This window comes from Chinchilla lanigera, unplaced genomic scaffold (genome assembly GCF_000276665.1).
Source record: "Chinchilla lanigera isolate Chin_1 unplaced genomic scaffold, ChiLan1.0 scaffold00123, whole genome shotgun sequence".
Classification (NCBI taxonomy): domain Eukaryota; kingdom Metazoa; phylum Chordata; class Mammalia; order Rodentia; family Chinchillidae; genus Chinchilla; species Chinchilla lanigera.
The window spans coordinates 1,204,169-1,224,982 of NW_004955524.1; the positions used below are offsets into that span (position 1 = coordinate 1,204,169).

Consider the following 20,814-nt stretch of genomic DNA (forward strand, 5'->3'; position numbering starts at 1 on the left):
GGGGGGCAGTGCGCCCGCCGGCCGGAGGCGCTGGGCCTGAGTGCCGCTCTCTCCGCAGTCAAGGCCACCATGCCCATCTGGGTGGTCCTCCTGTCCCGGATTATCATGAAGGAGAAGCAGAGCACCAAGGTAAGCCGGGCAGGGGCCCCCGGGATGGCAGGCCCCGCAGACCTCAGCGGGTGACGTGTCCGCTCCTTGCCTGCCGGCCGCCCGGCTTCCTGTCGGATGAGGAAGTCGAGGAGAGGCCTGGCACAGCTCTCGTCCGGCTGCCGCTGCCTGGGCTCGCCCTGCAGACCGCCTCGGGGTGGAGGTCTCGCGGTGTGGCCGCAGGAACGCCCCCGCCTCAGGCCTGAGGTGCTCCTGATCTCGTTCCCCGGTCTGGCGCTGCGGGTGGCCCGGGCCCATCTCCGCAGGGCGCCTCCAGTGGGGCCAGGGATAGATCAGAAGCCTAGCGGGTTTCCCCCCCAGTGGCCAGGTAGGGGACTTCCGGCCACACAGGAGCCTCAGGCAGGCAGGGTCCTGAAGTCTCAGCAGTGAGAGCAGCCGGACCTGGGTCTGTCCAGGCTGCCAGGCAGAGCACTTCCTGCCTTGGGGTGCGCGAGGCTGTGGCTAGCCGGGCCCAGCCTCACTGTGTCCTTCAGTGGAAACAGGGCTCCACCTATCCCCTTGGAACTCCATTTCTTGCTGGACACAGTGTGCTTTTCGAGGGCTTGCTTTCCAGCATCCCGGGTTTCCTGTAACTCGGGCGCAGTGCCCCTGATCAGCTTTTAGAAACTGGGCCTCCTCTGGCTGGGTCTGTTGCAGCCTGTCTTTCCCTGGCAAGAGCTGTGTGTGCCCTGCAGCTGGCCTGTGGGTGACCTCAGGTGTGTCTGACCCCCCAGGGGTTAGAGTCACCCAGAAGTGTGCCTGTATCACCTGATAGCGCATCTGTTCGTCAGGTTTCCGAGTTGTCTGGGACATTGTACCCAGAGTCTCACACGGTGAGCAGAGATGGGAGTGGCCCTCTTGGGCGGGCAGCTGGGTGACAGTAAAGGGAGAGCTTCGTGGGGACCCACACTGCAAGCTGGATAATGCAGGTGTCTTAGTTACTTTTCTGTCATTGCTGAGACAAAATACCTGGTGCCTAGAATTAAAGAAGGAAAGGTTTATTTAGCTCACAGTCTGTGGACGTTTCAGTCCGTATTCCACTGGCTCCAAGGCAGGGTGGCACATGGCAGACGGCAATTGTTCACAGTGGAAAACAGCAAACACTGCAGGAGTAAAAAGGGAGGAGCAGCGGGAAGAGCAAGCCTCTTTCCCTCCCTTATATTGTGTGCAAACTACCCGCCCCGGGGCGGGTGTGGCAGTCACACCCATAATCCCAGCATTGGACCTCGAATCAATCACAAAATCTAGAAGCCCGCCCATGACCACGTGAGTCTTTGGAGGGATATCTAGCCACAAACCCTAACAGCTTATTCCTGAGCTCAGGAAAAAATGAAGGCGTCACACCTCTGAGGGCCACACTAGGAACCACGCAGTGTACAGCAAGTGACCGGCCCCACTGGGGACATCACCCCTGTTTGCTAAATCTCCACAGTGACGTTGTTCTCTGCCCAGCACTCAGAGAGGCAGAGGCAGGAGGATCGCAAGTGGGAGCCCAATCTGGCCAGCTTAGTGAACGCAGAACTCTGTCTAGACATGGAGCTGGGGATGCAGCTTAGTATGGAAGCCCCGGGTTCCACTCCGAGGTCCACACAAAAAAAAGAGGGTTTCTTGTAGCTCAGGTGTGAGCCAGGACTGAGGAAGCCTGACGTGGATACTGAGAGATGTTTGGCACAGGATGCCGGGATTCAGCACCGCCCTCGCTGCCCCCTGTCCACTGTGCTGGCAGCTACTGAGTGCCCACTGTGTGCGGGACAGGGCAGCAGATGGGACCTGCTCTGAAGTCGTGCCTGGTCTAGCGGAGGCCAGATGGCCTCGTGGGCAGGCGCAGTGGGTGGAGCATGCTCCTTAGGGCAGGAGAGGTCCTGGTGTTGGGGAGATCCGAGACCTACAGGGAAGGCGGTAACCAGCAGGAGCCCCTTTGAGGTGGGAGGGCCACAGCCACAGACAGGGCCCACCTGGGGGTCGAGCTAGCCGGGGACTTCCCTGGGCGTGCCCCAGGTGGGCTCTTGGCACCAGCCTGGGGACCTGCAGCGTGTGCCTGCGCTCAAGGGGAGGGAGAGTGGCACGGCCCGGGCCGGGGTCCTTCCCTGCTCTGCTCCCCGCAGGTGTACCTGTCGCTCATCCCCATCATCAGCGGCGTGCTGCTGGCCACCGTCACCGAGCTGTCCTTCGACGTGTGGGGGCTGCTCAGCGCCCTGGCGGCCACGCTGTGCTTCTCGCTGCAGAACATCTTCTCCAAGAAGGTGCGGCCCGGCCGAGCTGGGGGGGGGGGCTTGGCTGGGGGGGGTGGCAGGGCTGAGGGAGGGTGCGGTACAGCCGGGCTGGGGGGAGGTGTGCTTTTTTGCTGCCTGCTTTTTGCTCCCTTCTTGTTTGCTTTGTGTTTTAAATAGTTGATGTTGTTCTATTATAAAATTAACACACACACAATGCTAAGAAAAAGAGAAAGCCCCATAAAAGAACTTTTTGCAGCCCGGGGGATGGTACCTGGTGCCTTTGCACTGAGCTGCACTCCCAACCCTTTTTATTATTTTCAGAACAGGGTCTAAGTTGCCCAAAACTTGTAGTGCTCCCGCCTCGGCCTCCCAGAGTAGTGGGCTTGCAGGTGGGCCCCTCCACGCCCATGGACATTTTTTTGAAACTTCCCCAGCACGTACTGTGTGCTGGGCACCGTGGCGGGAGCAGGGGATAAAGAGCAGAGAGGCCTGGCCTGCTGGCCAGGCTGCCACTATGCAAACTCACATCGCAGCATAGTCCCCTGAGCACGACAGCGGCCCGCCATAGGGTCTTGGTGTGGGGATTCCTGGTGCTGGGCCTGGAGCCCAGGGCCTGCAGCATTCCAGGCAAGCTGTCTTGCTCAGCGGCACCCAGCCCCAGGGAGTGGCTGCGATGTCCGTTTCTCCGGGCAGTCCCCGGAGACACAGTAGCACAGACATATTTCAAGTTGTGCTGTGGCTGCTGTCAGTTAGAGTACCTTTTCACCATACCCTGACCAGCGTCTCTTTCTTGGACCCCTGTAACTGCCACGTGCCACGCTGGTGCCACAGTTGGTGCAGGCCTTTGTCCTGTTGTAAACGCGGGCCGTGCCATCTTCTCCCGTGGCCGGCCTTATGTGGAATGGTTTTCTGACCTTGAGCTCTTTGTAATGGGTCAGCGAGGGTGTGAAGCTGCTCGAGTCGCCAGCACTGCCTGGCCGTGTCCAGAAAAGCCGCACCACATCCCACTTACCCCGGAGGTTCTCACAGTGCTGCTTCCCCGTACCTTCACCAGCACCGTCCCGGGCTTGGCTTTGCTTTTCCTTCCCTGCCCCTTTACCCATGAAACGGCGCACTTGTGTTGGGCACGTGCTGTCTGTCCTTTGAAGGTGAACGTGGCAGGGCCGGGGATGTGGCTCAGCGGCACAGTGCCGGCCTGGCAAGCGCAAGGCCCTGAGCTTGATTCCTAGTAAAAAAAAAAAATGAGCGTGGCACTTCGGCATTCGGGTTGGATGTCCCTGGCTGGCGGTGGGGACGCAGGGCTCCCTGGCTGGCGGCCTGCTTCAGCCCTTCACGAGCCTTCTCTGCGCAGGTGCTGAGAGACTCCCGCATCCACCACCTCCGGCTGCTCAACATCCTGGGGTGCCACGCGGTCTTCTTCATGATCCCCACGTGGGTGCTGGTGGACCTCTCAGCGTTCCTCGTCAGCAGTGACCTGGTGAGTGTGCCCGCGCCCTTCCTGACCACGGGCGTCCAGGAGTGGGAGTGTGGGTCCACGCTGGCACCTGCGCGTCCACTTTCCGTTACTGTGGCAAGGTGCGTGAGGCCGCCTGGTGTTATAAACAAAGAAGGCTTCACTGGCTCCCAGCTCAGGCGCAGGCCGCGGCGAGCGTCCCGAGCGCATCATGTCTCAGCGGCTGGCAGCAGCGGGAGTGTCTAGAAGGAAGGAACCCTGAGTAGACGCTGGGAGCAGAGAGACGGGGTCCCGTGGTCCTGTGGTGAAGCTTCTGTGGGCTGTAGCTCCCCGGCGAGAGGGCTGCGAGGACGCTCGCGACGCCCACGCCTGCCGGGCTGGGGCCCCAGCCCCGTCTCGGGCTCTGCCCGCTGCATCCTGACGTCTTGCGCCGGGTGTCACCTCCCAGCCATAGCAAGGAGCCGGCCAGCCACAGGCTGAGGCTTCAGAACCGCTTCCCCTGCACCTGCGAGGCCTTTTGTCGGAGCGGTGGGGAAGCTGACCCGTACTGTCAGCCAGCTTCCGGTCGCTGACAGGATATCTGAAACGCTCGGCTCGGGACAGGGCCAGGGTGATGGGCGCCGTGACTTCTGGAGGATGCTGCAGTCCGTGGTTGCCTGGCCCCGCGCCCTGGGCCTGCAGCAGGGCAGCACGTCGCAGCAGGGCCCTGTGCAGGAAGCTGCTTGGCCTGGGCTGCGGGGCTGCAGGGGACAGGAAGGGTGGGTCCCAGTATGGGGTGGCCACACCCCAGTGACCTCACTTTTGCTCAGACCCCCTCTTAAAGGTCTCACCACCTCCCCGTGGCACTACAGGCTGGGGCCAAGCCTTCAAGGGGCCTCAGGGATATGTTTTTCTTTTTTTTCTTTTTTGGCGAGGCTGGGGAGTGAACACAGAGCCTTCAAACTGAGTGACATCCACAGCCGGTTTTATTTTACTGCCGGGCTGTCCACATGCAGCTCCCTGCATGTCCAGGAAGCAGGACGTTCCCTCCCTGCCTGCTGGGTGCAGCTGTGCCCAGGACCCTGGCGTGGGGAACGCACACAGCATGGAGCCTCCCTCCCACCCTGGTGACCTCGAGCCCATGGAAGCCAAGCTCCTGAGGCCACGGTGTGAGTGTGGGTGGAGCGGTTATCTGCCCCAAGGGCCCCACGACTCCTGCATTGGGCCCACAGCAGTGCAGGTGGCACCATCCAGGGACAGAAGCTTGGGCTCACATCCAGCCCTGGGTGATGCCTGCGGATCACGGGCCGTGTCAAGGCCCGGCATCACGTGACCGCGGGCCGGCCTTGTGCTGTGCCATCCGGGAGCCGTGCGGTGGTTTGTCCTCGCTCTTTCCTTTTGTGCAGCGCGGGGGTTTGAATCTGGGCCCTTCACACCGCGCTCCATCCCTAACCCTTATTTTTCACCTCAAGATGGGGTCTCGATAAGTTGCTCACTGTGGGTTGGAACTTGAGATCTTCCTGCCTCAGCCTCCCAGAGTACTGGGATCACAGATGTGGGCCACCTCATCAGGCTGGTGGTGCATTTTGACTGTCAACCTCACTGGTTGAACAGCACTGGGATTAGCGAAGCCCTCCTTAGGTGGTCACGGGGTGACCTGGGGACCCCGAGCAGGCTCCTCTCTGCTGTCTGCTTCTGGCTGGGAGATGGGCCACGTCTCCCCATGATGTGTGTGGAGCAGAGCTGACCAGGTGGGGCAGGGCAGGGCCCCACTGGCCACCGACGCTATCCTCTCCCCGTGTCCGCAGACCTACGTGTCCCAGTGGCCCTGGACACTCCTGCTCCTGGCGGTCAGCGGCTTCTGCAACTTCGCCCAGAACGTCATTGCCTTCAGCATCCTCAACCTCATCAGCCCGCTCAGCTACTCAGTCGCCAACGCCACCAAGAGGATCATGGTCATCACCGTGTCCCTGATCATGCTGCGCAACCCAGTCACCAGCACCAACGTGCTGGGCATGCTGACCGCCATCCTCGGGGTCTTCCTGTACAACAAGGTGAGCGGCGGGGTCTGTGGGTGCGTCCCCGCCTTGACCCCCCGGCCACCGCGCCCAGGTCCGCTGAGAGCACGCACGGCCAGGATTTCCGCCCCTCTCTGCCGCTGCGTTGGTGGGTTGTGAGTCCGCAGAATGCCTGCGGGGGGCTTGGCCCTGGGTTGTCCACCAGCCACCTGCTGCCATGCCCAAACCTGCCTGGGGCCCTCGAAGCCTTGAGGCTGACTGGTGGGGTTTTTCCCCCGCAACGCCAGCCGCAGTTGGAGGCCAGGGCGTCCTGCGTGCTGAACAAGCACTGGGCTCTGAGCCACACCCCAGGCCATTTTATTATTACACTGTCCTGCCTCAGCCTCTCAGTAGCTGGGATGGTGGGCGTGTGCCCCTGTGCCCGGGGAAGCTCACGGGCTTCGATTCGGGTTTCCTGGGGGATGTGCTCGACTCTGTCCTCGCTCTCGTTCCCACAGACCAAGTATGATGCAAACCAGCAGGCCAAGAAGCACCTGCTGCCTATGTCCGCGGCAGACCTGGGTGGCCGGGAGCGGCCCCACAACGGCATCCTCTTCCCCCCACATGGGGACCTGCAGTACAGCCGCGGCGGCAGCGTCCTGACGGATCACTTTCAGTACGGCCGGCCTGGGCAGCCCAGCTCGTATGCCTTGAACCGCTATGACGTGTAGCCCTCGGGGGACCAGGTGGCCAGGCGTGGGCCCCAGCGGCATTAGACGCTTCTGACACCAGTGCCGGTGGTCACGGGACAGGGCGAGGCCTGCCTGGGGAAGACCCTGCTATCCGCCAGGAGCAGGACGGAGTCCCCGCTGGGGCGCAAGTCCCTTCCTCCCGGCTCGTCGGCACAGCGGGCAGCACTTGGGACAGGAGAGGCGGCCGATGCGGACGCTGCCTGCCCGGAGTGGCCGAGAAGTGGCCAGGGGTGACCTGGGGGCCGGGGGCAGACTGCAGGGTGGAGCTGGAGGGTGACGGCAGGCTGCTCCCGTCCCATGCCCGTGGTCAGGGCCCACGGGGCCAGTAGGGGGACAGCAGGGTTTGCAGGGAGCAGCCTGGATGGATGTCTGATGGGGATGGGCGTGGTCGCCTTTGGTGCGCAGGGCTTCCCCCGGGCAGTTCTGGGCCCGGGCCCCTGCACCCCCTCCCGACCCCAGTCTGGCGCTACAGTCTCCGGGGAGGACCTGCTGACTGCGTCCCTGGCCGGGGCACGCGCCGGTTCCAGGAGTGCGTGCGGCCATCAGCCTGGTCCGCAGTGCGAGACGGCGGGCCGGGCTCAGGAAACAGCTTCGTCCTTCCCCTCGAGGCTGCCTGGTGCCACTCAGGCACGAGCAGGAGGCAGCTGGCCTTCGAAGTTGCTTCTCTGTGACTGCGCGGCTGACGACAATCGACTCCAGAGCAGGCTGGCCGTGTCTTGCTGGCCGCAGGACCAGGCCTTGCCTCTGCCGTTTCTGTGCTGTTTACGTCAGGACCCGGCCACGCCCTGCTAGGTCCAGGGCAGGGGGCTCCGAGCTGGATGTGGTTTGCCAAGTCAGACCCTTTGCTCAGGAACGAGTGTGGGAGCCAGGCCCCGAGACCACACCTGCAGTCCCAGCTGTTGCGGAGGCTGAGGCAGAGTGAGTGCCTGGGCACCCGAACAGACCCCATCTCAAAAATGAGAAGTTCGGATTCAGCAGAATCCCATCAGAAACCCACAGGACCTTGTGTGGGGTGGACCCGGCCTGCGTGGTCTCTGTCCTTTCTGGTGACGGGAAGGGGCCGTGTCCTGGTCTGTGCTGGGGGACAGCCACGTGGGGCAGTTTCTGTGGGCCGTGCCTTCGAGCGCAGTGCTTGGGGGGCGCGGGGCTGACGCTCGGCTCCTGGGTTTCCTGCTTCTCACAGTTAGACTTCTTGGACTTCAAGGTTAGAGCCCGTCAGCTCACAGCAGGAGTGCCGCTGTCTGCGGCTGTGCTGTGTGCTTTAGACGTATTCTGACTCTAGTTCAGACAGCTGCAGTGCAAAAGAGGGAGTGATGGCGGGTGTGGCTCCTGGGATGCTGAGGCAGGAGGATCACAAGCCTGAGGCCAGCCTGGGCCACTTAGTGAGACTGTCTCAGTAAAACAGAAAGGCTGGGGAGCAGCTTGGTGATAAGCGCCTGCCCGGCACACGTGCAACCCTGGTTCCTGTCACTGCAGAAAAGAGGTGACGTGGTTGACGAAGACTTTGCTGAAGCCGGGCGCAGTGGCCACGCCTGTCTTCCAGCACTGGGGAGGCTGAGGCAGGAGGATCAGTGTGAGTTCAAGGTGAGCCTGGGCTGTATAGAGTTCCAGGACCAGCTTGAAGTGCATAGCGACACCCTGTCTCAAAAAACCAAAAAAAAAAAAAAAAAAACCAAAAAGGACCTTGCTGAGCCTTGCGTCAGGGCTATGGCCTTCTCCCAGGGACATGCTGCATGGATAGCGACCTGCGCTCACCTGGGCAGCGGCACCTGGAGCACAGCACCGAGCCCTGACCTGCCGCTTCCCAAATGAATCCCGCCCCCCTTTCGCCAGGAGTTTTTGATGTTGCTGAAATTTGTATATAAATGTGGGGTTTTTTCAATGAAGATTTCCTGCAGAGAACTGTGTGGTTTTACAACGGTTTCTAAAATAATAAATGGGATATTTAATTCTGTATATAAATCCGCAGCAAGTTGGACATGGTGGTACATGCCTATGGTCCCAGTTGTTGGGAGGCTGAAGCAGGAGGATCACTGAGTTTGTAAGGAAAGCCTGGGGTCTGTAGTGTGTTCAAGGCCAGTGTGAACTGTATAGTGAGATCTTGTCTCAGAAAATAAAATAAAAATAAACCCACAGCAAATGCGTACACTGGACAGATGTGACAATTAAGAGCTGAGGCACGTGTCCAACCCGCCTGCTGGGGTTTGTGGGAGAGCCAGCTTTGCTCCATGTGCCGGGGAGGGGCCCAGCACCAACACCAACTCCCCGCGGCTGGCTCCCACGGTCGTGAGACTCTCAGGCTTTAAGCACCTTGTTGGAGTCACTGGGTACGAGAAGCACGTCCCCAGGACTCGGCAGGGCACAGCCACCCACCTGAGCTTGGCCCATGTGCGCTGGGCCGTGCCCTCTTGGGGCAAAACGTAGGACGTGACTTGTGGATTGATGAGTTGAAATAAAATTGGAATCATGAGCAAAGCATTAGTGGCACAGGCCTGTATTCCCAGCGATCCTGGAGGCTGAGGCAGGAAGATCACAAGTTCCAGCCCATCCTGGGTGACTTAGCAAGATCCTGTCTTCAAAAAAAAAAGGACCTAGGTTTCCCCAGTACTGCCAAAAAAACAAGAAGTGACATCATTGGAAATAAACAAATAGTTGTAGGACTATAGCCACGTTTACTGACATGCTTTTATTATTATTATTTTTTGGTACCAGGAATTGAACTCAGGACTTTGCGCTTGCCAGGCAGGCACTTAGGCCGCTGACCTATATCCCCGGCCCCATTTTTTTGGTATTGAGAGTTGAGTTTAGGGCCTCATGCTTTGTGAGGCAGGTGCTGCACCACTGAGCTACATCCCCAGCCCCTGACGTGCTTTTACTGGCAGAATGACCGTGAACTCAGCATGGCACCTGGTGACCTTAGACTGACAGCAGTGCGCCAGTGCTTCCACGCGGCCCTGCTTTCCGGGCTGCTGCAAAGGAACCCAGGCCTCGGCACGTGAGGTGTGCCGGTCGCTGGGTCCACGGCCGTGTTCCATGAAGCTTACTCCAAGGGGATGGACAACAGCGCCGAGGCCCATGGGAGGGAGGACGCGAGTCTGCCCCGCACCCCAGGGCCTCATCCCTGCTCCTGCTCAGTGATCCCGGGCACTGCGTCTGGCGGCCACGGCAAGCCCAGCCCGCGCCCCGCGGACCTGTGAGGTGGTCAGGCACCTGGAGGGAGGCGGCTTCCCTGAGTCCCAGGGCCAGGCCCGCGGGGCCAGCAGGGAGGAGCAGAGGCAGAGGGGCTTGTCCAGAGGTCAGGCTGAGCCCTGAACATCGGTGCCCAAGCCCAGGGCCCTGCCCGCCACACTCACCACGGGGCTGGGTTCTCCCTCACCTCTGTCACACACAGCATGACTGAAAGCTACGGTGTCTTTTAATATAGTAAAACAGATCCCTCCGAAGTTCTCACACTCAGCCACCACTGTGACACTCTTGGGGACGGTGTGTGTGTGTGTAGCTCAGGTTGCCTCTCCTTGAAGGATTTTCCTGCCTCGGCCTCCTGAGTGCTGCGATCACAGGTGTGCGTCCCCACGTTCTCAGTAACTGTTTTCTAGGCGGAGAGAGAACTGTCAGGGAAAGCGAGTGCCTGTATGCAGATGCCGAGAAGGACGAGGCCCCGCTCCCCACAGGCGCACCGCGGGTGCCGGCCCTCGCCCTTGCGGTGCCGACCGTGCTGCCGCGCCGCACCGTGTACTTGACGCTCCTCTCCAGGACCGGGAGAGACCCCCCGCCCGCGTGCACCCGGACGGGCCCTCGCGGCGAGGCGCGGCTTCTGCCACGGAGACAGGCTTGCAGGGCGCCCGCTTAGTTCTGCCTTGCAGCTGCCAGCCCTGTGCCAGGGTGACCCGGAGACCTTTCTCGTGCTGGTCGCACCCCGAAGGTCCCCCTTCTGGCCCTATCAGTACAGGACCGCCGCCTCCGCCAGACCGTGCAGTGGGTTCCCCTCCCCCGTGCGTGCGGGCGCCACGGCACACCCCTCACCCCAGCTGGCCAAGCCCTAGCTGCCTGTAGAAGGGGCGCAGCAGCGGGTGGAAGGGGAGACAGGCGAGGATGTGTGCAGGCGGCCGGGAGGCCAGAGCCGCGGGATGGGCAGGCCGAGGTGCTCCGTGCAGGCCACGGACCGCGCACACGCGTTTCCGCGGGGCGGTGAGCGGGACACAACGGGCGCCACGAGCTGCTGAGGGGACCGAGGCGCTCTTGCAAGACGAGGACCTGGGTTAGGGGCCCGCCTTTCCCCACCAGCTACCGCTGCTGCCTGGTTCGGAAGACCCGCAGCCGCCTGGGCCTCGGCAGATCTCCACCATGAGCCTGGCGGGGGTGTCCACATACCACGCGGCTCACGAGGCAAGACAGGCACCAGCCTCACGCAGGCCCTAGCCTCAGTTTACAAGCCGGTCCGCAGCAAGCTGGGAGGCATCAGAGCAGGACATCAAGTTCCAGGCCAGCTGGGGACCTGGTGGGGCTGTGTGTCCGCTGCCGCCCGTCCTGGGCCCCATCCCCACTGCTGCCACAGGAGCAAGCCAGGCAGGCCCTGCGACCCCTCTGGACAGCAGCTGGTCGGGACGGGCACTGCACATGCAACCCAGAACGTGAGATTTCTACACTGGGGCATTCTGGCCTCTGCGCGGAGCCATGGCCCCAGGCCTTTTTACTTTTCACTGAGACAGGTCTCGTCAAGTTGCCTAAACTGGGCTGGAACTTCTGATACTTCTGCCTCAGCCTCCTGAGTGCTGGGATTACCCATGTGCCTCACTAGGCGCACTGACACCTTTTTTTTGCGGTACCAGGGCTCGAACTCACGACCTTGCGCTTGCCAGGTAGGCGCTTATGCCACTGAGCTGTAGCCTCAGCACCCCAGTGTCACTTTTAATAGTGGCCTAAAAGTGGAACCAGTCCGACCCAAGTGACTCTGGAAAGTTGCATTTTCACACACCGTGATAAACGACCCAAGAATCCTCTGCAGCCTTAAACATGGCAACACACTCCCCTACCTGTTCTCATTCAAAGCTCCCAGTAAGAATCAAGTGATGCCAGGTGCTGTAGCACACAGCTGGAGGCCAGGATCACTCGAGGCCAGGAAAGGCCTGCCTGGGCAACAGTGAGGCTCAAACACAAAAAGCTCTGCACAATGGCAAACGCCTATAATCCTAGTACTCGGGAGGCTGAGGCAGGAGGACTATGGCCAGTTTGAGACCAGGTTGGGCCACAAAGGAAGCGAGACCCTGTCCCCACCCACCCCCAAAGCCCTGAGTGCCCACCACTAAATCCAGCACTCTGAGGCTCAGCCAGGAGGATCCCAAGGTCAAGCCCAACCTGGGCAACTCAGTGAGACCCCATTTCAGAGTTACAGCCAACGCTACAGCTCGCAGCAAGAGCCGCAGCAGACGAGACCGAGAACCGAGCGGCGCCCAAGGCTTGGAGGCAAGCGCACAGCTTTATTGGCGCCAGCGGGCCTGGCCGGGGTCGCTCCCAGGGCCAGGCCCCGAGCCCGCGGTGTGCAGGCTTTTCCAGGGTGCGGAGCACGCAGGAAGCACAGGAGCAGGGCGCTCCTCGTTAGCTGATGGGTCAGAGTTACTCGGAGCTTCCCCTTCCTTCCGTAAGGTGGTGCGAGGTGACTGCTCGAAAGGTGACATTGATTCCACGTATCTCACACGTGCCGGGAAGAGGGCTGCAGCGTTCTCGGAGGCAGAAACTTTCTGAAGGGTAAAAGGCTTGCTGCAGGGCGGAGCTCCCGACTGGACGGAGTGCTCTTTTCCGCTTCATTTCCCCCATCTGTAGGCTGTCAAACCCTTGGCTGCGTGTCCTCATCCAAGGGGTGCAGATTTGTGGTGAGGTGGCCACATAAGGTCGGTGGGGTCCTTGTCTGACAAGCGCCTGAAGCTTCATGGAATCAAGGTATTGGGACACAGATCTGGCGAGCCAGCTCAGGACCAAAGGCCCTAACATTAGGATCTGTGTTTTGATTTTTGAGACAGGGTCGCACTATGCAGTTCAGGCTAGCCTCAAACTCACAGCGATCCTCCTGCCTCAGCTTCCCAAGTGCAGGGATGACAGGCGTGTGCCGCTGCACCCAGCCACCAACATTAGGCTTAGGAGAAGAGCAAAGAGGTCCCACAGGGCTCCTAACCACAGTTCCCAGTGTTCTAGGAGGTGCCGCCACTAGAACTCCTTCGCTTGTCTGAGGCTCTTGGCTCCATTGGTTCCTGCAGTTGACGAGGGCTTCCTCTGACGACACCTCGCTTACTGGCATAGCAACAGCATTCTTCCTCTAAGAATAAGCTCGTGCCTCCTTGCTGGGCGCTAACAGGTCTGAGGCCCGCGGTTGTGGAGGACAACTGCAACCAGGGGGGCAATCTGGTCTTGTAGTGTGGCATGTGCTCCCGGGACTGCCAGGCCAGAGCGGTGAGGGTAATGCAGAGCCAACAGCTGGTCCCAAACTCAGGCCCTGAAGTCCGCAGGGCGCAGTGCACGCTGCTCACCAGGCCGGCAGGCCAGGTGTTGGTGGGCCGGCAACGTCTCCACTGGGCTCGGGGGCTAACGGGAACAGCGGTGGCTCTGGTGTATGAACTGACACGGCGGGAGGGATCCAGACTTTCTGGATTTTTATGATTGCCCCTGGGTCTCTTCCTCTGCCATCTACCCGGACACTCATCCGGCGACCACCCGTCCACTCTTGGTTGGCGGGGTCCTGGACAGTGTACCTTATTGGGTTGCAAGCTCCTTGCTGGCAATCAGGGTCTGATGGAAGCTGGGTCAAGGGGGTATTCAAGTATCCCCCATAGTCCATGGCGCAGTCCCAGTAGAGGCAGAACCAATCTAGAATGTCCCTACAGTGGCTTAGACGCCCCTGGCCTCCGGGTACCTGGCGCCATTCAGGACAGACATATTTGTTATTGGTTCGATATTCTCGTTCCCACTTTAAGCCTCCACACCCCGTGAAATAGGAATTCTTGTCTGGGTCTTTGGTTTGAATAGGGCAAGCATCAAAATATAAATACACAGCCGGCTGGGAGGGATCCCACCTGGTGTGGTTGAGGATCACCACGGGGTCGGTGCCGTAAAGCTGGGCTTGGAACTCCCAGTGTCCGGAGTGTGCGTGGCAAGCGCGGGGGCCGAGCAGGCCGAGCAGGAGCAGATACACAGCAGCAAGAGGAGACATCTCCGCACAGCTGCACACGTAGGAGGTATGCTGGACCAAAGCCACCCAACAGCAACAGACGAGCTAGGGCGATTAGTCCCTATGAAACAAGCCGTCTGAAGTCCGCAGTTGATTCCAAAGTTGGAGCTTCGGGCGCGCACAGACCTGTCAGTTTCCAGAGTGCAGGGAGCGGGGCTTTGAGGCCTCTCGAAGTGCGGTCTCTTCAGTTTGGGCTTCAGGGCTGTCTTGACTTGGGTAAACCTTCCAGTGGTCGTCGGGATGAGCCTTCTTGGCCCTGGAATGATGGATCCATGGTTGAACCTCTGAAACTGTAAGAGTTGTGGGGTGGTTAGTATGACCATGTATCGACTCTCCCACCTACGCTAAAGAGGTTCTATTTTCCAGTCTTTAACCCGTATCATATCGCCAGGGTCACATGGGCTTGGGTGTCTAATTGTAGCAGAGCTCTTTCTGCTACGGTGGTATACATCCACAAGGGCTTTCCGACTTGTTCAAGCTGGTTTTCTATGCCCAGCTTACCTAGCGGTCTCACGTCTCCACTGAGATTCTGAGTTACGGGAGGGGCCTCCCATAGAGGACCTCAAAGGGGGTGAACCTGTGAGACCCTGGTGAGCTCCTCCCCTTAAGTAAGGCCATAGGGATGAAGGCTACCCTGGGTAACGGAGTTTCCTGATGATACTTGGTTAGAATGGACTTTAGGGTTTGGTTAATTCTCTCAGCCTTTCCAGAGCTCTGAAGTCGGTATCTAGTGTGGCGATTCCACTCGATCTTCAGCAGCCTGGCAAGCTTCTGGGTTATTTCAGCCACAAAGGCAGGTCTACTGTCACTGCCAATGCTCAAGAGAAGGCCGTATCTTAGAATTATTTCCCATCAACTTTGCAGACTTCACAAGCTTTTCCTGAACAGGTGGGAAATGCCTCTGGCCATCCCGAATATGTACAGACAAGCAGTAATAGACACTTGTAGCCTCTGCAGGGCTTAATCTTGATGAGGAAAACCTGAAGATCTGCAAAGAGGGACAGACCTACATGCTGGATGCCTAGGGGTGATCAAGGTCCCTGATGAGCTCAAGTACAGTGCAAGTGTGACCTCTCTGGCTGACTGGGGCCTGGGTGGCGGTCAGTCTGGGAATACAGTATATCTGCCAAGGAGAGGGGCCACGGCCGTCTTTCCCCCAGGAGTTACGTCATGGGGTGGTTTTATCGGGGCATGCACGGGTCAGTCCACGAGGGATGAGGACTTGTCCACCTGGCAAAGTCCATTTGTGGTCATTGGGTGGCTCCCTTCCTGTTTTGCCCACGTTGTTTCTTCTTTGGTGTAACTAAGCAGTCCTTCCCATAGAATCCACATAGTATCAGGAGCCCCTGATGTTGGATTTCTAAGTTTTGGATCAGACCCATTCTGTCTCGTGGCGCCTGGAGAGCTTGGTCCCAGGCTGAGTTGGCTGTCACCTCAGCAACTGCATCCACTCTGACTCCCCAGGGTCACAGAACCTGTTATCTTTTGCTGTCCCACTTAGTATATAATGGCAGCCTTCTAGGGTTTCCAGACCACGGCCAACAGCTGGGTGATGACTTCTTTTTTTCTATGTAAGAAAATGGTTTTATTCCTAATCTTCAGTTCCATACGGTTTACAAATACACTGCCACTTAATTTGTTTTCCGTTAGCCGTGAATAGGTCCCTTTCCTCACAGATCAGGCTGTGGACGTGAACTGTGGTGAAGGTATATCTGGAGTCAGTGTTGAGATTTACCTTTTTATTTTTTGCCCAAGTAAGCGCCCATAATCCAGCTCATTGAGCTAGCCATCCTACAGGCAGAGGTCCTGGAAGCACCTCTTCTAAGGGCTTGTCCAAATAGGCTCAGGGAATTCTCGAACCCTTGAGGCCATCTGGCCCAGGTGAGTTGTCCCCTGCGTCCTGTTTCAGCATCTTCACAGCTGACTGACTGGAGCTACACACAAGCAGAAGAGAGCATCTTTCAGGCCCAGGCATGTAAACCAAGAGGCCTGGGGATGGGCAGCGGGCTCGGGAGAGTGACTGCGTTTGGTGCAGCTGAGTGGAGTGTTACGGTGGCCCGTGGCTGGGCCCTTTGGTCTGCCTCTCAGCGCTGTTCCTGCTTTTCTTCTTCTGTTAACATAAACTTGGGTAGCTATCGGAAGCAGCTGCATAGAATGCCCACAGATCCATCTACCTTTTGTATTTTCTTCCAAATGTCACTGGCTGACTAACTCACAAAAGCTGCCTTTACCATCTGGTATGTTCGGGTTTTTCAGGGTCAAAGGGAATTTAAAGGTGAAACGCCTGAGTCCCTCACAGAACTTGGCTGAACTCTCAGTGGGCTCCAGGGTGACGGAGGCAACCTGGGACACGTCAGTGGGTTCCTCTGCACCTTCTTTGAGTCCAGCTAGCATCGCAGATCAGTACCAGCTTAATGCAGTAATTCCCTCTGGTGAGGAGGAGGTTGGGCATTCCCAGGGTAACACATTGGCTACCAAGTCCCTGGATCCACTTCAGCTGCCAGGCCTTGTCCCGAGCCAAGGGGCTGCCTCTGAGAGGCAGCGACGCTCTTCCGTACTGACGAGGGTCAGAAGCAGCTGCTGGCAGTCCTCTCAAGCTGGCCGGTGAGTCTGGAAGATGGAGGTCAGATCTATCACAGCTTGAATGGTGGGGTGTGGTTTCCCAGTTCAGGAGCCCATGGTACTGAACGGGTGGCAGTGCAGGAGTGGCTGTTGACTGGGCTGCCCAGAGTGGGCCCCAGGGGATGCGGGGAGGGGCACCTGTAAATGAGCCCGGGCAGAACGGGCTGCATGAACTTGTGGGCAGTGGGGGAGATTCTGGAGCTGGGATCTGGGCAGGTGACGGGAGCCCAGGGGAGGTGGGAACAGCCAGGGGCGTCCGGGGGCCACCTGTGGGCACAGCCGGGGCCGGCAAGGGCGGCTGTGGTAAGTGCAGACCTCCAGGCGTCGGGACAGATTCTGGGGCGGGGGCGTGGGCGGGCAGCCAGCGGGATCAGGCACAGCCGGTGCGGCTAAGGGCCACCTGTGGGTGCAGCCGAGCAGTCAGAGGTAGCTGTGGTGGCTGTGGCACTTGAGGCGGTCCTAGCAGGGAGGCAGCACGTCAGCTTGGGCAGGGCCTTCAGGAAGGACCAGGGGCCTGGTCTCGGAACTGGCAGGTTGGGCTTATCTCTCTCGGGATCCGCTTCATCATCACCATGGACCTTCTACCATGACAGATGCAGGTGTGCAGCCAGGGCGGGAGAAACGCCCAAGTTCAGCCAGGAATCAATGTAGCGGAACCGCGCTGCGTAGCCTTGGGGTCCCAGCGCGGTGACTCTGTCCCAAACCTTTTGGACAGGATCGACATTTAGGGTCTCCTCTGGCGTCCACTCGGGCAGAGCCGCAGCCATTCTACCGCACAGAAGGTGCAGAGGCGGCGAGACGGTTTCACGCTTATCCCGTAGTCCTCTGAAAACCCCTTCTCACAGTTACACACCGCAGCCTAGGACTGGGTTTTCACTGACTCCACCCCGGCCTGGTCCCTCTGTGCATGCAGTGCTCCCTTGAAGGGAGTCAAGACAGAGGCGGGTGCTCCTCGAGAGGAACGAAGCCCTCTTCAGCTCTGGCCGGTCCCCTCGCCGGGACAAAGGTCCGTCTTGGCAACAGGTGCACTGCAATCTCCGGGCTGGTCAAGGACCTCCAGCCATGCGACATGGCCACGGAACCACTCACAGCTGACCGCCTCACGCTCTGGAGCTGCAGGGCCCCGGAGGCCCCCGCCGTGCAGCACAGACCGAGTGGCTTAGGGCTCACGCTGTGCTCACGTTCATGCGCGCCTCCATTCGTACAACGAACTCGGAGCTACATCCCCGCCGGGAATCGGACTAGTGAGAGGCGGTCAGCCTTCCTTCACTCAGATCGAGCGGGACTGAACTGACCTGTGCACACCCGGGGTCTCACCTTGTCCAGTGGCCAGACCAGGCAAGTGTCCTCTCCCCTTCCGGGTCTGGAGAGCCGTAGCAGTGAGCAAGGCAGTGGTCTCCACTCCCGAGGGGACTCTGAGAAATCTGAGGGCCCGCCTTGCAGTCGGGGGACTGCAGGGTCCCTGCTCCTTCTACGAGGGCTTCGACGGTGACCTAACGCGTGAGCGCAGTCCCTGGTCAGAGAACCAATGTTACAGCCCACGCTACAGCTCGCAGCAAGAGCCGCAGCAGACGAGACCGAGAACGGAGTGGTGCCCAAGGCTTGGAGGCAAGCGCACAGCTTTATTGGCGCCAGCGGGCCTGGCCGGGGTCGCTCCCAGGGCCAGGCCCCGAGCCCGCGGTGTGCAGGCTTTTCCAGGGTGCGGAGCACGCAGGAAGCACAGGAGCAGGGCGCTCCTCGTTAGCTGATGGGTCAGAGTTACTCGGAGCTTCCCCTTCCTTCCGTAAGGTGGTGCGAGGTGACTGCTCGAAAGGTGACATTGATTCCACGTATCTCACACGTGCCGGGAAGAGGGCTGCAGCCCGAGGGTAAAAAGCTTACTGCAGGGTGCATGGGAGCGAGTATTTCTTCTGCTATAGCAGCAAGGGTGCCGCGGGATGGGATCCCTTGAGCCAGGGAAGGCCTGGGCACCTGTGAGACTCAAGAACAAAAAGCCTGGAACAATGGCACCCATCTGTACCCTAGCACTCCGGAGGCTGAGGCAGGAGGATTGTGGCCAGTTCGAGGCCAGGCTGGGCCACATAGGAAGTGAGACCCTGTCTCCACCCATCCCCAAAGCCTTCAGTGTCTGCCTGTAAATTCAGTACTCTGAGGCTGAGCCAGGAGGATCCCAAGGTCCAGCCCAGCCTGGGGAACTTAGTGAGACCCTGTCTCAAAGTAAAAAAAAAAAAAAAGGGGGGGTGGGGCCAGCCGTTCACGACAGCCAGCTCAGTGCGAAGGCTCTAGTTTCCACGCGCCACACCAAGAAGAAAATAAAAAGCAAAGGAAACCAGAGCGGGTCAGCGGCACGCACCTGTAGCTCACGGGACTGTCCACACACGCTGTTTGCTGTGCGGTCCCCTGGTCTGTGGCTCTCTGAGGGCCAGCAGCGAAGACAGCCCCCAGGCGGGACACCTGATGCGCACCTGTCCTGGAGTGGGGAGTGCGAACACCTGTCGCCACAGAGACGGGACAGCTGTGTCTGTCCGCGCGCGCTGAGGTCAGAGCCAGGTCCTGCCCGCTGACCTCGTCCCACGAGCCACACCCAGGGACACTGCCCTGTCCTCTGCTTGCATGAGGCCACACCTCCCGACTGAGTGAGGTGTGTCTCCCCTGCCGGCAGGGGACCCCAGGAGAGGTGTGGTTGGATCCCGGCCAGTTCCACAAGCCAGAACCAGCCGGTCTCCTGTTCTTGCAGGTCTCCTGTTCTAGGAGCACAGGTGAGTATCTGCAAGCTGCTCACGGCAGGGAAGACTAACTTGGAACCCCAGTTACGCAAAACGTTCCCCACCAAGAGAATTCCACTCTTCTCAGGAAGAAGTCCTTCTCAGGAGTCCACTCGATCTTAGAGATCATATTTTATATATATATATATATATATATATATATGGTTTTGTTTTGTTTTTTTTTTGGTCTTTTTGAGACAAGGTCTCGCTATGCAGTTCAGCCTGAACTTCAGCTCACTTTGTAGCCCAAGCTGGTCTTGAACTTGCAACAATCCTCCTGCCTCAGCCTCCCCAGTGCTGGCATTACAGGCCTGCGCCACCACGCATTTATTTATGTAATAAAATATTATTTATGTAATAAAATATTTTATGTATGTAATAAATTATTTATTTATGTACTTATTTTATTTATGTAATAAAATATTTATTACATTTTAAAGTCAACCCTGGGGGTAGAGCTCAGGACCTGGCAGGTGCTAGGCTAGTGCCCATTTTACTTTACTTGGAGACACAGCCTTGCTAAATTGCTCAAGCTGGCCTCAAATGTGCCATCCTCCTGCCTTGGCCTCGCAGAGAACTGAGAGCAAACGGGGGTTTGCGCCTGGCTTAATTCAATAAAAAACTTACAAACATTTCTCTTTGGTTAGTAAGTGCCTGGATAAAATCCCCAATCTTGCTTTTTTTTTTTTTTTTTTGGTTTATTCTCCGGTACCGGGAACCGAACTCACGACCTTGCGCTTGCGAGGCAGGCGCTTTTGCCGCTGAGCTAAATCCCCCCCAATCTTGCCTCTTGGCCCTCAGAGCCTAAAATATTTGCAGTCTGGCCCATCTGGTGGAGATTTTAGTAACAATAAAATAATTACGCGGGGTGTGGTGGCCACGCCTGTGATCCCAGCACTCTGGGAGGCTGAGGCAGGGAAGATTTCAAGTTTGATCCCTGCCTGGACAACGTAGGGAAACCCTGTCTAAAAAAAACCAGGTGGGTATACAGCTCACTAAGGAAACTCTTCGATTTAATCCCCAGTACTGCAAAAAAGGGGGAAAAAAATCTGAGCCACGTGTACACCGCTTGCACAAAAACTAGCGAAGCGCAGCCAACCACTGTAACGGTGGCGATCTGGGAACCCGATAAGCCCAGTTCCGCCTCCTTCCGCCCCCCCGGCCCCGAGCCCGAGGCCGCGAACGAACCTCACCTCGCGGACTCCTCAACACGTCTGCAGGAAGGAAAGAGACCCCCGGCACGGACGCCAATGACTCCCGATCCCCCGCCGCAACACAACGGCACACCGCACTCGGGGGCGGGAGCAGCGGCCCGCTCTGCGCAAGCGCGAAGACGCGCTCGCCCGTTTAACTACTCGCCCCGCCCGCACCGAGGCCTGAGCGCGCGGGTTCCTCACGCCAGACCCTGCCGGCTCCTGCCCTCACTTCCGGGGTTTCCAGGCGACGGCCGTAAGTGGCGGGCGGAAGTTGACCGCTCGGCCCGCCGTAAACTGTTCCTTCGCGCCACTTCCGGCCGGCTTCCGTAGACGGCGCTGCTGCGCGATCGTGAGGCGCGGGAGGTCGTTCCCCGCGGCCGGAGCCATGGATATGCCGCTGCCCCCCGACGGTGAGGCCCAGCCCGGATCCGTGACCGTTGTCCTCCCGCGGCCGCCCCGCCGCCCCGCCTC

At 59.1% G+C, this 20,814-nt stretch overlaps 3 protein-coding genes across 3 annotated transcripts in view; 2 read left to right on the forward strand and 1 right to left on the reverse strand.

Moving 5' to 3' along the window:
- Positions 1 to 58: 58 nt before the first annotated feature.
- On the forward strand, positions 59 to 8,665 carry Slc35e1 (solute carrier family 35, member E1; the record flags this gene model as incomplete). The annotated part of the gene is given in 5 exon segments (XM_005409500.2): positions 59 to 129; positions 2,253 to 2,390; positions 3,712 to 3,837; positions 5,601 to 5,846; positions 6,308 to 8,665. Coding segments are annotated over 5 exon segments (794 nt in total), but the record flags the coding sequence as incomplete, so codon positions are not given.
- A 3,333-nt stretch (positions 8,666 to 11,998) lies between these two features.
- LOC106147160 lies at positions 11,999 to 20,730 on the reverse strand. The gene is made up of 5 exons (XM_013507188.1): positions 20,620 to 20,730; positions 20,341 to 20,498; positions 18,736 to 18,852; positions 17,700 to 17,895; positions 11,999 to 14,050 (listed from the first exon to the last, which is right to left on the reverse strand). Exons 1-5 carry the CDS (start codon positions 20,728 to 20,730, stop codon positions 13,622 to 13,624), a joined length of 1,011 nt encoding a protein of 336 aa, XP_013362642.1. The 3' UTR covers positions 11,999 to 13,621.
- Cherp (calcium homeostasis endoplasmic reticulum protein) overlaps positions 20,530 to 20,814 on the forward strand; it is a gene marked incomplete in the record, with an annotated part of 10,495 nt that continues 10,210 nt past the window's right edge. The window contains 1 exon segment of the mRNA XM_013507227.1: positions 20,530 to 20,753. Coding sequence (XP_013362681.1) covers positions 20,729 to 20,753 — 25 coding nt within the window.

What these genes read in the sequence shown, in the direction of transcription:
- LOC106147160 (XM_013507188.1), bottom strand. Translation starts at nt 20,730, where the DNA reads ATGGCTCCGGCCGCGGGGAACGACCTCCCGCGCCTCACGATCGCGCAG. An exon ending in AGTTTACGGCGGGCCGAGCG is followed by an intron (nt 20,499 to 20,619) that starts GTCAACTTCCGC and finishes CGGGGCGAGTAG; the next exon opens with TTAAACGGGCGAGCGCGTCT. An exon ending in GACAGTCCCGTGAGCTACAG is followed by an intron (nt 17,896 to 18,735) that starts GTGCGTGCCGCT and finishes TTCTCTGACCAG; the next exon opens with GGACTGCGCTCACGCGTTAG.